This window comes from Strongylocentrotus purpuratus, unplaced genomic scaffold (assembly GCF_000002235.5).
Source record: "Strongylocentrotus purpuratus isolate Spur 01 unplaced genomic scaffold, Spur_5.0 spur5_scaffold_6, whole genome shotgun sequence".
In the NCBI taxonomy this organism is placed as follows: Eukaryota; Metazoa; Echinodermata; class Echinoidea; order Camarodonta; family Strongylocentrotidae; genus Strongylocentrotus; species Strongylocentrotus purpuratus.
The window spans coordinates 21,707,182-21,723,966 of record NW_022145612.1 but is presented as its reverse complement, the minus strand read 5'-3'; the positions used below and the strand labels follow the sequence as shown (position 1 = coordinate 21,723,966).

Sequence of the window (16,785 nt, the reverse complement as noted above, 5' to 3'; positions counted from 1 at the left end):
GAGTAAGAGAAAGTGAGAGAGAGAGGGAGTGTTGGAGAGAGAATGCAAGAGACGGGGGCAAAATTTTAAAAACTTTAAATTAAAGTGTGCAAAAAATCGATTTGTCGTAATTTACGTTTCATATCAAAGCTAAATTCTAATGGTATTCAACAAAGGCCCTATGTAAACCAATGCACCTTTCATTCTTGAGTTAAGAAATCCACAAAAAACACCAAATTTATGAGGGGTGTGAATAACTGTACATGGTGGAGTGGGGGTGGGAGGGTCCATGTGAAAACAAAAAGAAGATCAGTATTTTTTTTTTTCTTCCATGCTTAGACTACAAAATGGGAAATAAAACAGATGTTAAAGGCAGTATTTATAATTTTTCACAGACATACTATGAATTATATTTCTCCACATGTAGAATATGTACAACCTGCCATTTACAATGTTATGTACACTAATTTCAAAACTACAATATTTGAATACAACATGCACGCTGAAAGGCAACAATAGAAAAAGCTTATCATACCATGATTAAAAATTCAAATACTTCACATTTGAGGCGAATTGAAGGATAAATTATTGAACATATCAATTTGTTTCAACAATAAAACCCTTTCTATGGCAATATCTACAGGTGTATACATACCACCAGTAAATGATTTTTATCTTCATTGCTAAGAAACGTGTCGAAATTCATAAAAGGGATACTGGACGCTGAAAACAAGCCTAGCAATTGCCTGCATTGTCACATATCATTGCTAGTGTTATGTACTTGTGTTTATTGTCTCCTGCCAGGGCAGTATCACATTTCTATGATATGACATGAAGACATTTCAAAACAGTTTCACAATATAGATGAAGCAATACAAGTATGTCAACATTTTCTTTATATGTTTAAAGAAGAATACATCTATACTGTGTACAGGGGCAGCCAGCATTCACTAAAATTCAAGCCTGTGTTTGCTGTCCAAGGTTGCTCCCTACATCAATTGTTCATCTGCACAAGTCTACAGGGTTGCTATCAAAAATAGATTACGGAATGTAAATGATTTGTAAAATGATTTTCTCCCCACCAAGCTAAAAGGTTGCTATCAAGTTATAACAAACACTTTATACCACAAACAATAGCAGTGATATAGTTCTGTGTTTTTTTTTGTTGTAAAATAATTTAGTCAATCTTGGAAACCTGCAATGAAATCTGCCATAATTGGGCAGTATTGACAAAATAAAATAAAATATCAAAATGGGCAACGCCCGAAGAAAAAAAAGGAATATCACTACCAGTGTGCAACACCTAGTTTTCAAATAATTTTTGAATTATGCAGTCTATTTCATAGACTTTGAAATAACCTGCATGCATATATGCAGCCAATTTCAAACGGTGCGTTACCTCAGAATTTTTTTTCCCAAAGATATTTGTGTAACATCTGAGTTAAAGGAGACATGCATATTAAGGTTACTTGATACGCCATTCACACGTGGGCCCAAAGTTTTTCAAAAATCAATGTCCTTTAACAAACACACACAAAAAAAGGTGAATTACTTGTATAATAATACCCTCTCAGCAGATTCACACTATGTACCTTTCGAATTGCACTAAAAATCTACCTAGGCACAAAGATTCAACTCAGTCTTACAGATAGTCAAGGTTCTGAGTTAATCATGAATTGGACGGACAGAGACTAATAAATAAACTCTTTCATGATGAGAGAGAGAAAGAAAATATATAAGCAGCAGTACTCAATGAATAAAGTCCTTCAAAACGAGATCGAGAGACTGAGCGGTACTTTCTGAATAGATTCCTTGAAGACGATGAGAGCATCGGTACTAATGACCTCCGATGAGATTAGAGAGAAGTGATATGATTGTCTTTTTGATACCAGCCTTCCTCTTCATGATGTTCCTGTCTTGATGATCTTAAACAAAGCACTGATGTTATTCTCCTTGATGGCTTGCCTGCAGGATGACACCACCATGGTCTTGAACTTCCCAACTGAAATACAGAAGGATACACAATATTGGCTTAGATATTTATCTTTATATTCCACATACTAAGAATCTTGCTCTACGATTGGTCAAAAGTAAATCACGTGATGAAAGATAGTTCGCCCATTATTGATGGGAAAAGCAAAAAGTTTGTTACACTGTGTAGATAGTACTACTATCTACACAGTGCAACACACTTTCACGGAAGATAGAGGTACTATCTACACAGGGCAATGCATTTTCACTGAAGATTATCCAAAAGCGCACTAAAACAGGCGTAATTAAGCACGCATTACCAATGAGCGCAATTAAAGCAAACACATGCACGCACCGTACCCTCAAGGGGTTGGGTTAAACTTTTAACTTTTTTGGTGTGAATTTGGGCCTGGTGTCTTTCATGTAGATGCTGCACGTCCTTTTCTTTTTTGTAGTTTAATTGTTTTAGATGTGGAATATAAAGCAAATAATCACCTTTTGGTTTCAGGCGATGGCAAACTATCACTTCCTTGTCGATCAGAATGTATACAGTCCTCAAATCGTAATTTGCAAAATGGTTCAACTTTTTCCTAAAATAAATTTAAGTTTGATACAAATCTGTCTCTGTGTCCACAACATAGTTACCTCTTAGTTGACCAGCCTTTTGGATGGTTTGGTTGACCAGCTTGAGACAATTGAGCAGCTCTTGGTGGTTAGAGCAACGGATCTTATAACCATTCACCAGGTCACGATTCAGGTCAAACAACTCCATGTACCCACGACGCATGTTCCTCCTGCATTGTATGAAACAAATAAGATTTCAATAGGAAGTGTTTTCACAAAATAACGAGGCATCTTTTTTCATAGAAGTGATAAAAGTACAAGGCAATATAAATAACGTTTTTCTCCACAAACACATTTCCCTTCTTTCCTAGTGCACACTTGAAGATGAGTGTATTATCAAATACAAGAAAGAAAATGTATTTGTTATTGAGTCTCTCTTCACATCTTCACATCCCATTTCTGAAGTCAAATTTAACAGATTTTTAAGCGAGGATAACTGCTGAGGTACTCGCTACCAATCAACAAACTAGTTATTAATCAAAATAATAAGTGATAATGCAATCAGCAAATAATATGCAGGTGCTTAAAACTCAACCCAATACAAATATAAACAAAACAATGACATCGAAAAAGACTACACGCACACTCACACTCTCTTGTTTTCCTTCTAAACATACACAAATTGATGACAAATACAATTTAAAATGTATGCTAGCTTACATGTCAGACATGAGACGAGCATCTTCAGCTCTGACGACCAGACTCCTGATCAAGTTAGAATGGTCTGCCATCTCAGCTGTTAACTTCTGTCTCACAGAATGGAATTCATCCACCTATATAAGAACAAAGACGGACATACACGTTGAAGGCATATGATGGGAAACGCTCTTATATATTTACTGATGGAATCACTACCGGTAATTATGAAAGAGAAAGAAGTGCTGTGTAAAAGAGTATGAGAATAGAATGAAAATTTCATTTTGAAACAATACACCATACTTCCAACTGAATATTACAGGTAGATGCATATATATGGCAGGTGTAAAACAGTAATCAATGTTTTAAAGTTAAGAAAAGCTAAAGAGCCATGACCTATGACAGGGTTGATTCACATACATTCGGAAAGAGAACAATTAATACTTCAAAGGTCAACGTATAGGGTATTTTGAGAAATACAACATACCACAACATGCTGTGAAGTGTACCATTGGAAATTGATTAAGATTTTCATACAGTACAGTGTTGCTGAATTCAAATGATTCCAGAAAATCCAACAAATGTACCACCGACAACAGTACAAACTTCTGGGAGGCATTTCAACATATATCTGCTCCATATTTAGGCACATTTAATCATAAAACGCTGTACTGTATGTCTATTACTCTTACTATTAACCGGCCATTGAAATACAAACTTATTAATTGATTTGCAAACAAGTTTTGAGAACAATTTTCAAGTTTCTCTGGTCCAAAGTTACGGATGTTTGTCATCACTTGACGAAAGACAAACTGACCTTGACCAGTAGATTCTTGAGATCCTCCATATGCATGGGGTAATCAGCTACAACCTGAAGGTCATCTATACCCAGGAATGAAGCCAATGCTTGGATGAGATCACCAGCTAGATCCATGTCATCTGTACGGATGGTTATCTGTGATCAAAGTCATTTACAGTATTCTTTTAAAAAATCAGGTTTTGGTGTAAAAAGACATTTCACATTGTAGACCATTCAGTTATAGATTTTGATTAAAAGATACATTTACTTCATTTTGTTTCAAATGGCAGCGCCTGGAGTTCACTTCACACCCATATTTTTTAAAACTAAATGATCAGTTCCTCAAAGAATTAAGCAGATCCTTTGAAAATAAATTTTAAAACTATTCAGTGCACGGTAACTTTGAAAGCATTTTCACTAGAAGAAAAAAAAGACCTGAAGTTTATCATAGAGTAAATTTTGTGATAGTTTTAAAGGAAGATCTTGGTTTTTTCAAGAAACAAAACCAAGTGAAAGTTGCATTGAAATATTGCCCTTGTGGATATTTATACCATGCGCCTGCACTTGTGTAACAAAGTTTAAAGATGAGAATCCAATTTTCAACTTTGGAGAAGTTTAACAACATCCTTGTTGCTCTCACATAACATCATTCCTTCTACCACTCACCTGTCCATTGGCCTGCATCTGAATGAAGATAGGACCTGATCCTCTCAAGGAAAGGAATCCTACATTGAGGGGTGTCTCAGCTGCTATGTCCTCATCTACTAAGAAGTTCTGATTTATCCACAGCACCACCTATATATATTCAATGAGGGTACAGAAAATAAAGTAAAAAGTCAATCCTTTACTGATTATTAATAACAATTTAGATTATAAAGAGCAAAAAAAGCTTCTGGCTCTCAGCGGACAACATTACACAGGTATTGATAAAGACTGACAGAAGTGTTCATGAGAAAAAATATCAAATATATTTACGTTGTAACATACAAAATGAAACTTAATCGTAATTATACAATATTAAATGTCGATAAGTATTTAACGCAATTTAGGATACAATATATAGCAGTGCTTGCATTTGTGTCGATTACTCTAGAAAAAAGAAAGAAAGGAAGAAAGAAAGATAAAAAAGAAGAAAACATACATGTTCGGAAATATGAGCTTTCATATATGTGCATCAGAAAAAACACAGTTGAGCACTGCATCTTACTGGTATCTACATACTTTGTTTCTCTTAACCCAGGTCTAGTAAATGGGAACTTGGGCCCCATCTTAAACAGAGTTATGATAGATTCAAATTGATCGCAACCTGATATCAATAATTGTAACTCTGACCTGGATGTTTGTGATTGACCGGAGGACTTGCGATCAATCCAAATCAGTAGCAACTGACTACAGATGCTGACGATTGCCCAGGCTTATAACCAAGGTAACAACCGTTCAACCACATAGAGACATTTTCTTTTATATGAAAATATCATCATGGGTACTTTTTGATAGATGAATATATTTCATAGTTTGGCCATCAAGATTCAAGCTGAACCTAAAAGGCAAACAAATCTTACCCTTTGTATCCTTTCATTGATGGTGAAGACCACACTACTCTTCGGCTCAGGGACCTGGTCTGTGCAGGGTACGTACATGGAGAATCTTGGGAGCTGCCGAGTTACCTCAAACACATGGAACTGCATACTGGTTTCAAAGAGAATAATAATAATAATAATAATCTTTTAAAGTCCACTCCAAATTTTATTGAGTTAAACCGAAAATGAAAATTCTTTTTGCCCAATTGATCGTGAGCCCGGCAGCCACTGAGCAGCGCCAGATCGACGTTGCTCTATCCCTTATTGTTGAATGCCAAACAAGGTAGCGGCAACTCCCATCTTTTAATGTCTTTTGGTATGACGCGGCCGGGGTTCGAGCCCACGACCTCTCGGTTGTTAGGCGGACGCTCTACTGACTGAGCCAACACACCGTTATTAAGAAGATTGGATGGAGTACGTACGTAGTAATAGATCGCTCTGCAAGTACACTCAGGGTTCTTGCCAGTGCACAACATCCTTATATGGCTTATACCCAGTATGGGGGACGTTTACTCCAGAGGAAAAATGCCAAGGGGTAAAGGTTCCCAACTTGTGTACTTACAAGGGTACTATAAAACATGTCAATTTCAAAATGTCTACCTGCAAAATTACTTTGAACCTCCTACACCACCTCCCTGTGATGCTGTATGGCTAAATTTCACTAAATTCAGACAAAGGATAAACAATTTCTGCCAAGAAACCTGATTACACCCTATAGTGTTGTAGTTAATGTACATCATCATTTATCACACTTTATTGTACATATACATGTAACTTCATCCATATTAAACATGTACAAGAACATCGCATGTATGCACTTACCTGATGGATACAATTATATTTTCATACTAGATGAATTCACAACTAATATCTATTCCATCCCTCCAATTAGTCCCTCCAATTAATTTGACTTAGACATTCCTAATGAAATTAAAATTTTAGAATAGGATAAACTTAACTGATATTACTAAAAGTTGACAAACACAGTAATTCCTAAACTTGAGATTCTCAAAATGGCAGGAGACAAAATATCAAAACATACCCACCTTGACTTTGTACCAACGAATGCTTTGATGTGTAAATCCACAGGGATGTCTTTGGGTGGGACTATTGGCACTTTCAAGGAGTTAGATAAACTAGGTGTGTTGGGGTGTCTAGAGAGGGAGAAAGAAGAAAGTAAAAAACAAATGTTGGTGCTTTGATGCAGATATTATAGATAGAAACTGGTAGATAGATAGATAGTTTATTGGTTTCCACTGTTGGTGCAAAGATTATTTATGACAAAACAGACAGTTATAGCATATTCCTAAAACAATATACAATAAATCAAGTGTGTCTATTAAAGCTAAGAGTCAAACTCTGAGATCTGGATGGGTGTTAAATCCATATAACTTCATATGATATTCATATCTGGTGCTCAGATGACAATTTATTATTACCATTGTCTGGTTTAAAATGAATGCAAATGTTGCATTATTCATATGAAACGTGCCATTAGTTAACTCTTATTCCCAATGAATTTCATACAAAATAAATGCAATGTGATTCAATTCAAAGCTCATCATATATTGCTTTTTTTTATAGAAAAAAAGGAAGTATCATGATTTACCATGAAGTTACATGGGACTACAAGAAGTGTTTAAAAATGTTGATCAATACCTTTAAACCATGGACTTGGATAGCTTGGATAACTTCTAACTTCCATTTTCAAAAAACAAAATGAGACCAGAGAAATCAGAAATGTGGATCTCACTTTTATTTCTTTAGCTTACATTATTGATTACAAACACATACCAACTCAAATCATTCTTTTACAATTGTAGTGCACTGATCAAGCAATGAAGGAGTTATATCTCATGTAATACTAACATATAAAGTGTTTTTTTATTGTTTAAAAAGAAAAGAAAAATTGCTAACTCACATGACATGACTCTCTCCTTCAAAGATCCCCTCAGCAAATATGAGAACAGATTTCAAAACGGTATCATTGCTGGTGTTCACTGTCAGTTCAACATGGGGCTGAATTAGTTGAATCAACAGAGAGAATCAAGAAATAAAAATTATTGTTTTGAAAGCTTCACATTTCAAAGTACTTCCAAGCTAAAAAGATATGCCTTTTATATATATCATTATATTCTGGTAGGAAAATGATAACCTCAGGGGTGATAGTGAGCACTAAATAAAAAAATAGGTTTTTTGTTTTCCCTTCAACCACGCCCCCCTTGAGTAAAAAAAGAGGAGAGGATTCGCGGGGAAAAAATGGCATCTAACAACATTCCCCCCTTTCGAGTAAGAAAATTGGGAAAAATTGGGAAAAATAGGAAAGATTAGAGAAAATAACGGGGAAATCGGTAAAATCAGGATAAAAGAGGGAAGAACAAAAAAAATCTGGTAAACAATTTTTTTTTTTTTTTTAATTTTAATTTTTTTTTCTTCTTTTTTTCTTTTTTAAATCGGGAAGAAAAAAAAATCAGGAAACTGATTTAAATCAGGTTTTTATCAGGCCTGTAACCTATAATGACAACGAACAAAATAAAACATGTAATGTTTATTATACATGGTCACCAGTTGAATATTTTTCACTCCTTTTTCCTACCATTTTATCAATTTCTGTTGTACTTAAGGTTCTTTGTTTGCTTTTGTACAGTCCAAACGGCTGGCTGCACAGCACGTAAAACATGAGCAAATTATACTATATCATCTTTTAATAAAAAAATTATGAAAAAATGTTACCGGTAAATAGATTTTTTTTGTTCATGATAAAAATGTTATTCTTATGTCTAAGCGCTTCTGTCTCTATTCAATTTTAGTTTTCAAGATGAAATGATGCACTACTACAATCTTCTGGTATGGATGAATCTCATCTATGCTGTTGTACTTACAGCGCTATTCTCAGCACCCGAGTTCACAGTGAGGGTAGTCTGGAGTTGAGTATTTGCAGGGATGATGCCCATCTGTGCCTTGTCTAGATCACCTAGACCAGATGGTCTCTCATCCTTTCCAGCCTACAAAAAAAAAGAGAATTAAAAAGAGAATTAAATTGTTGGTGCCATGTTATGCATCTGAAACGTGTCATGCAATTTGAATAGAACGTATTTGAAAAGCACACTTTTCTTCTTCAATATGATCAATATCTCCTTAGATTGTCGATGGTCTGATTTTAGAGTGACAAATCAGTACAGCTTTACCATAATTTTATGAAGTTGTCCTAAGTCTTGGCGATGTGGTCACAGTTAAGTTTTGAGATTGTATTTTGATGACTCAATACATGGACTATTGCCCAAAGGTCATGACCAGTCTATCTTGGTTTAGTATTGACCTTGATGTTGGGTTATCACTTTGGCAATTGTTTAGACTACCAAGATCAATGAACACATGGATGAAGAGAGCATTAAGGAGTATTTCTTTCACAAGGGGACATATACACTTCTAATGCAGACATGCAGTTATTCATAATGTTGAAAAGTAAACCTATACGGTAACATATTCTTTTCTTAGTTTCATCATTAGTCTCCAAATGGTTTTGTTTTACTTCATCTAAAGGACTATACTCTGGAATTCTTTAAAAAAAAGGGATGAATGAAATCAAGAGGAAGTTTGAAGGGATCCCCGTTTTCCATGAAAACGACTTGATATGAAACATCAATCTTATGACACCAAGAATGGCACCCACCTTAGCATTCTCCTCATAGTTCTTGATTTCCAGGATGAGGTTCTGTTTGCGCTGGCTCAGATCTCGGATAGTTTCCTGCTCGATGTTGGTGTCCATGAGATTTCCTTTCTGCTCCTGATTAGCTGGTAGGTAACCTCGCACTAGATAGGGAGAAATACAAGTAAAAGTAAATTCCAAATCGCATTTCTGGAGAATTTTCACTTTTGAATAAAGAATAATCTTTTTCTTTTCCCGGCATCCATGTGACTCTTTTCCACATGTAACTCTTGTTTTGTATCCAATGATTTTCTTTGTTTTTGCCAAATAAATAATAATAATAACAATAATAATAATAATATTATAGATATTGTAATAAAAATCTACAAATCAATAGTATGGCATGTTAACTACTACAAAGTGCTTTCACAACATTTGGGTTTCCTATCAAACATTCATCAAATTTATGAAATATTGAATTTTTTATAGATTTTTTACAGAATGACATAAATGGTAATTTAACAAAGCTATTTAAAACACAATATTTTATACATTTGATGAATGGCTGATTTCAATTTTTATTCAATTTTTTAAAATAAAAACTGTGGAAATGTCATTCTGTCATTCTGTGTTACTCTATTAAATCAAGATAGTGAATGAATTTCATACCTTCTCCTTCGTTTGAGCAGCAGATAAGTTCCATGTTTCCATCCATTCTATAATCACCCTGCACAATCCCTGCAATGGCCGAGGACAAGTTATCCCGGAAGACGACCTCACCAGTCCTATCACTTCTTGCATCAATCTATCATCAATTAAAAAAAAAAGTTAAAGGCTGCATTTCCAACAAATTTGATAGGGGAGGGGTCTCCACTTTAAAATGATGGTAGCCTTATCTGATATTAATGACATTTTTTATTAAAGGCACTTGATTCAATTGAAATCAAATGCTTTTTTTGCTTCTTTTTTTTGGGGGGGGGGGAGGAAACAAACACTGATCTGTTCCTTCATTCCTGCTTTATTTCTGTTTGATTTCTTTTGTATTTTCTTGTAATTGCATTTGTATTTTTGTACAAGATATACTTGTACTTGTCTATAAAATTGGATTTTTTTATTTTTTTATTGCTGCTGTGCAACCTGAGGGTATACATTCCAAGACATACTCTAATCTCTTAAATGATGAATAAAATCACTATAACCAGGGTATTATGTGTAAAGCGCCATGAGCGTTAGAGCCTGGCGGATACAGGCGCTATATAAATATCCATATTATTTATTATTATTTAAATTAAAAAAATAAAGATTTACAGGAAAGAAAATCCCACTAATTTCTTGAATTATAGAAGTTATGCCATGAACAAATCAATGTTTATTAATATTTCTTTGGAGGCTGAAATCATTTGTTCAGTTATGCAGATGTCTATATTCAAAACTGAAGATGCTCAGATTGCATCTACGACGTGGCTTTATAAATGACCTATTTGGAGTACTGGGAAGAGGGACATAATCTGAAATTACAGTGTATTTATTCAATTATCAAAGCAGAAAACCGGACGGTCTCTGTTACTTTACCTTGCCATTGCTCCAGCCTGTGATCAGTTCAGGTACGCCATCTGCATCCAGATCAAAGCTATCTATGGTGACTGCCTGGTTCTTAGACTGTGGGAATGGAGGAGATCAGAGGGGTACGCATGGTCTTGCATGATGGTTCCTGATACTCATACATGTATCAATCAGTCATTGCCATTTTCGAGAATGAAAAAAAAAAAGATTGAATCCTATAACCAAGCAGTGAAAACTGATCCCTAAATAACTAGCCTTGCTCTTTCTATCATAACGTTGAAAAAAAAATTGATTTCTTTATTGATTTCTTCATCAAACAGATTTGTTTAAAGATGACATACTTTCTAGAGAAGATACAAGGCTGGTATTCATAGTTACACAATTGTTTTCAAATGAAGAACCTATGAATTATACTTAACATTTAAGTCTTAATTTGGAAGAAAACCAGAAAAAGTTCTTCCATACCGGTAAAATTTGTGAATTAAGATTTAGTTTTCCAAAGAAATACTTACCTTAATTCTCCAGTACCTTGAATTCTTTTCATAAACACCAACAGTACCATTTGCCAATGCATAACCAAACCTAGCATCTGTCATTGGGCAGAGAGCTGTTATGGCCTGAATAAAACCAAAGGGCAACAAAATACTTAAGCATGGCCTATGGCCGTCATCATATATTACAGGTGAAATAATTTTAAAAGGGCATCATCATCAGGTATCGGCCATACTTTTAATACACTGTTAGAGATCAGGTGGTGGAGAATGGTGGTGGTGTTCATGAACATTTGGGAGACCCCCCCCCCCCCTCCATTCTTTTTGCAGGTGGGTTTTTCAGACTCATTTCCCAAACAGGAAACAAAAATCATAGTTCTGCTAGGGCTCACCTTTCATGTTTTTCTCTTGCAATCTGAATTCATTCACTTTCCTTCAATACAATTACAATATTGAAAGTTTCCATGCCTTCAATTCAACTCAGTTAATTCATTTACAAGAACATACATAAAGCTAATGAGTGTTTACAGAAAGGTTGTGTTTAGCCTTCTTTATCAGCTTTCTCTGCTACCATGTCTGCAGTGAGCAGGCATTCAAACATTCGATTTAATAATACCAGTATATCGATCTGCTTCTATTAAGTTGACTTGTAAGGTGCTCATTATGATACAACTACTAGATTTACCTCTGTCTCTGTCATTTCAGCAATGATCTCGTCTTCTTGGAATACCCTGATGTCGTAATCTTCTGATCCAACAACCAGTTGATTCCTGCCATCTCCAGAAAACTGGCATAATGCTAAAGAACATACGTTGTCACCAGTCACCTTGAAAAAATAAGAAAATAATAAAATTAATTGAAATCTACACCAGAATCTCTCTTTTTTGTTGCCTTGTTTCTTCACAGTAAAAGGCAGGGTGAAATAAATGAAACAAACACATTGAAGAATCAAAACTTCAACATATAGGTTGTAACAAAACTCTATTTGAGCAATGCAGAGTTCAATCAATCTCCACTCCTATGTTATTTTTTTTTTTTTACTGCATGTTAAAAAACTAAGAAGACAGGGAAATACATATAATTCATGATATTGAGGGCAGAGATCAGAAGAAGCCACAAAAGAGAGTGTATATATGAAACAAATTTCTGGATAGATAGTAACGGAAAGAGAGAATAAAAGAAGTATAAATGTGTTTAAACATAATACTCACCGTCCAGAAGAGATCATTTCCCTCAATGTCAAATCCAGACAGAGCACAGTTTCCTCCTGTGATTGCTAGGGGTGTATTGATGGTTCCTAGTTTACCCATCACAACAGCATTCACTCCATCTGGTGCCTGTAAGAAAAATATTGTGGATTTTATATCATAGATTAAGTGCAAATGTTAAGGGAGAATTAGAATAGATCTATTTCGCACTAAGTACAATTCTATTCTGGTTTCATATGCATCATGAACAACATATCTGTAACAAACACTGGGAGCCTGTAGATTTGTGCGTCCGACACCATGTAATGATAAAACATGGCGAGTTAAGTGTTTACAGAGTTGAAAATAATCATGAAAGAAATTGGTCTATACATATAGAATAATAGCCACCTATCTTTATAATATACATTACCTTTCATTCATCAAAGCTATGATTATAGCTATTAAAATCTTCAAAAAATTCTACATGACCATCATATATTCTTTGTTTGTTTGTTTTTCCCTAAATTTTCACAGGGAAGACATTCATCTCCATAATAACTGGCTTCAAATCTTCAATTACACAGACTAACGATACTTTGCACACACAAAAAAAAAATATTGGGAGCTGACATACATCCTTGTAGAAGATATCCGTGTTGTTCTGGACATCGTACGCTAGGAGGTTCGTTTGGGTGCCCACCATCAGGATGTCATTCACACCCATTGAATCAAGTGACCCAGCACAGATGGCACTGATTTTCTGGTTGATATTGAGGAGACTGATGTCTGAATCCACCGCTATTTCACTGGCTCGTCCTCCACGCACAGCGCGAGTGTGAGGGTTGTGGACAAAGACCTGGTAATGGATGAGTAAGTGAAAGTGAGAATAGTAGTACTAACAGTCTGCCTGTCGACATACAAATAACTTTTTCAGCTTATAAATACTTGTTTAAAAAGTTATCTATTTGCACATACAAATAAATAAAAAAAAGTTATCTTTTTGCACTGTTCCCACAAGAAATCTCACAAACATTTTTCTACATTCAATTTCATGTTCAAATTTACCTAAAAAATATATACATACATATTGTGATTTTACATTATAATGGCAATAATAATAGTAACTGTTTTTTATGTAGCACCTTCCCAGTTACAATATAAGCAACCGCTCTGGAGTACGCCACAACTAGGCAGTGGAAGTTACAAACTGATTCAGCTGAGGACGCAGGTTCAAAACTGAGTCACGTCTTTCGGATGGTGACGTTAAAGGTCGGTCCACAGGGGTAAATAATCATATCTGATTGATACACGTCTTTAAAAACCCAATACACACACACACATACACTTGCTCAAAATCATCAAAATGTTACATAACTATATTTGTTAAAGTATGACAACAAGCACTTGAAATATTAGGAATTAAAACCTTCAAACACCATAAACTTATGTCCTATATGTTCAGTAACAGCTTCATGCATATCGATAGAAATTTGCTCAACATTTCTTCCAACATTTTTTTTATAAGATTATGATGAATGCATTGCATTGTATGATATGCCTTTAAAGCTCTGTAACGTTAGAGATGAGATTGCAAGATATTATCTTACCTTTCCTGCCGTTGTGGCTGCTGTGAGGTTAGGATGCTTGCCATCATACTTTCCAATAGTAACCATGCGTGGGTTGATTTTATGATTCAGCTTCAAAGTGAAGATTGGCACCAACATCTTGCTCGTTATTTGTAGTGGTCTTCCTCAGCTTAAATTCAATTTATAAAATGAGGCAGAGAAATGGGAAAGAGGATAAATAAAAAGTCATTTGAACAAGTTTGCATTCAATGTTCCATGAACCTTTCAAAAGAATACAAGCTTTAATGGTGGAGTCTACTAATCATAAATGAAAAATATACATAATTTTCCTAACACCCAACATGAAAAGAGATGGCTCTAGATTCTCTTTTTGTTAAGTATCCAGTCCAGACACAAACTTAAGTTAAACTTAAAGTAACAAGATTCGTTGTGTTTGTCATTATGCCTTTGAGCTTTGTGAGCATGTTTTTTCATCCTATTCTTTAATTATTCATCAAGTAGACCTAGGGGCCGTTTCTCGAAACCGTTATAACTACAAGATCAACGACATCTCGCCACTGTCGCGCAACTTGTCAGCTAAGTGTTTCACGAAGCCGTCTTTGCCAAGATGAGCGACAACTTCCGCGACAAGCGAGTTGTCACTGCTCCGAACCTGTCATATCTTTTTAATTGCTGTAAAGCGCCATCACAAGTCAGTTTGTTGCCATTCCATGGGCCGCGAAATGGACGATTAGTTTCACTATCATTTTGAGAAAAATATAGACGAGTTCGGTACGTAATTCTCTGGGATGTGAAATGCAAATATACAAAAGTGAGAATACAAATTATACAGAAACTTTAAAAAGCTGAATATAAACATTAAATCACAAATCATTAAACTATAACATATAAATAAGAGAGGTAAGAATGTTACACACCGTTTTCCATAGTCGATCCATAGTCTTTTCTTAGGATACCGTCATACCTTTGGGGCCTATGTGCATTATTATTCCCTCTCTAATTACTTTTTCCAAATTATATTTTCAATATCAAATCAATTATATAACGAGTATTTATGAGACTCTAGAATAAAAACTGGCTGAGAAAAGACATTTTGCCTAAAATTCCTCGTCACAATAAACAAAAAAGTACGTATTGATAAACTATCACATTACGGTATCCTTCAACTAACTTTTGATTCGACTGTCAAAAAAAAAACACTCACCGGTTTTTCTTTAATTTAAGAATCTTTACAGAAATATGCAAATCGTTTGATGATGTAAATATGATAATGACACTATTTGTTATTTATTTTATGAGAATTTATATGTATATTTTTCTTTTTGAACAATTTTAGCCCCAAAACTTGTTTTGGGTTATTCTTGATAAATCAAATGGATCGTGACAAAGACTATGTTCTTGAGCTGCTAGTATCGCGATATATCGATATCATGTCTGTCATGGCTTTGTGAAATGGTTTATCCGCTTCATGACATCTCCGTAGGTCGCCGACAAAGATACGACTGTCATGGAGTTGGTTTCGAGAAACGGCCCCCTAGACTCTACTAGTTTAGAGCTAGATAGTAGATTGGCAAACATTGAACATTGGCTGGATCTGGACGCCATTAAAACAACAACAAAAAACAAATATCAGCAGCTGAGCAACATCACTCACACTCAAACAGTCATAGACACAGACATAAGTTGACAGACTCATCATTATGATCATGATAATTCATGCTCATCTATTCTTATATTTTGCCACACATTTGTCAAGGCACGGGACTGTTATTTCTGCCTCGAATTCATTTCATCTTATGTACCTTCGTGTCAAGTACAAACAACACGGGCAATATTTAATTATAGAAATTACCTATATTTTTGTATAATACTATTAAAAAATGGAAACCGGAGAGCACACTATACATTCTTAAAAAGATGCCTTACCACCAATATATTCTTTGATAAACATCGGTTATTGCCAAGAGACGGACGCCAACCTTCTGTGGAATTTGCTGTGTCAAACGCGCGCCATCTGCGGCCGACCTCAACTTGCAGAACTGTAAAATAATAAGGAACAGTTCTGTGGGATGGGTGAGCCACTCTAAAGAAACTGGGAATTGACTAGTGGTTATTAAAACAAAATCGAGAGTTTATTTCCTCTAGCTCTCAATTCGAAGTGTATCCCTAATATGAATCCCAAAAGTGGATCATACTTCTGTACATTTAGAGCAGGCGCGTACGCAGGGGGGGGGGGGGGGTGTTTGGGGGGTTAAACCCCCCCCTTTGGTATTTTTATGTGTGTAAACCCCCCTAAAAAATCCCTAAACCCCCCCCCCCCCTTTGAAAAATCACACCCATGGCTGATCTAAGAAAGGTGACCTTACCCCCCCCCCCCCCCCCAACGGAGCAAAATGTCAATTTTTCAAATTTTGAGACAAAAAAAAAGTGTCCTCTTTAGGGGCGGCCGAGTGACTTCCAAAATGGGGGGGGGGGGGGCCAAGAAAAAAGGGCACTTTCTGGAAAAAAGGACACGTACAAAGGGAAATCTCGAAGCAAAAATATACAGTTGTGTAGACAGTGGTATATACCTTTACATTGTAATTCCATTATCAGGGATTTCAATATTTGTTTCTCTTCAAAAAACCATTAGGCACTTCTTACACCTATAAAAAGAGGCACTCAGTCACGAGATGAACATTGGAAAATGGTCATTTGTCGACGGAAAAGGGGCATCC

The 16,785-nt window shown here is 35.4% G+C and overlaps 1 protein-coding gene across 2 annotated transcripts; it reads right to left on the bottom strand.

Moving 5' to 3' along the window:
* Positions 1-357: 357 nt before the first annotated feature.
* Positions 358-16,090, bottom strand: LOC753105 (Bardet-Biedl syndrome 2 protein homolog). Of its 2 annotated transcripts, none has more exons than XM_030972079.1 (18): positions 15,995-16,090; positions 14,090-14,237; positions 13,117-13,338; positions 12,504-12,629; positions 11,978-12,118; positions 11,314-11,418; positions 10,811-10,897; positions 9,908-10,043; positions 9,263-9,402; positions 8,472-8,594; positions 7,511-7,608; positions 6,636-6,743; positions 5,572-5,698; positions 4,676-4,804; positions 4,028-4,165; positions 3,235-3,347; positions 2,596-2,744; positions 358-1,981 (listed from the first exon to the last, which is right to left on the bottom strand). In XM_030972079.1, the coding sequence occupies exons 2-18, from the start codon at positions 14,204-14,206 to the stop codon at positions 1,881-1,883; spliced, it is 2,160 nt and encodes a 719-aa protein (XP_030827939.1). In that variant the 5' UTR covers positions 14,207-14,237; positions 15,995-16,090; the 3' UTR covers positions 358-1,880. The 2 variants fall into 2 exon arrangements, with proteins under 2 accessions (XP_030827939.1, XP_030827940.1); XM_030972080.1 differs by having other exon boundaries at positions 14,090-14,228; positions 15,995-16,056.
* Positions 16,091-16,785: the final 695 nt, after the last annotated feature.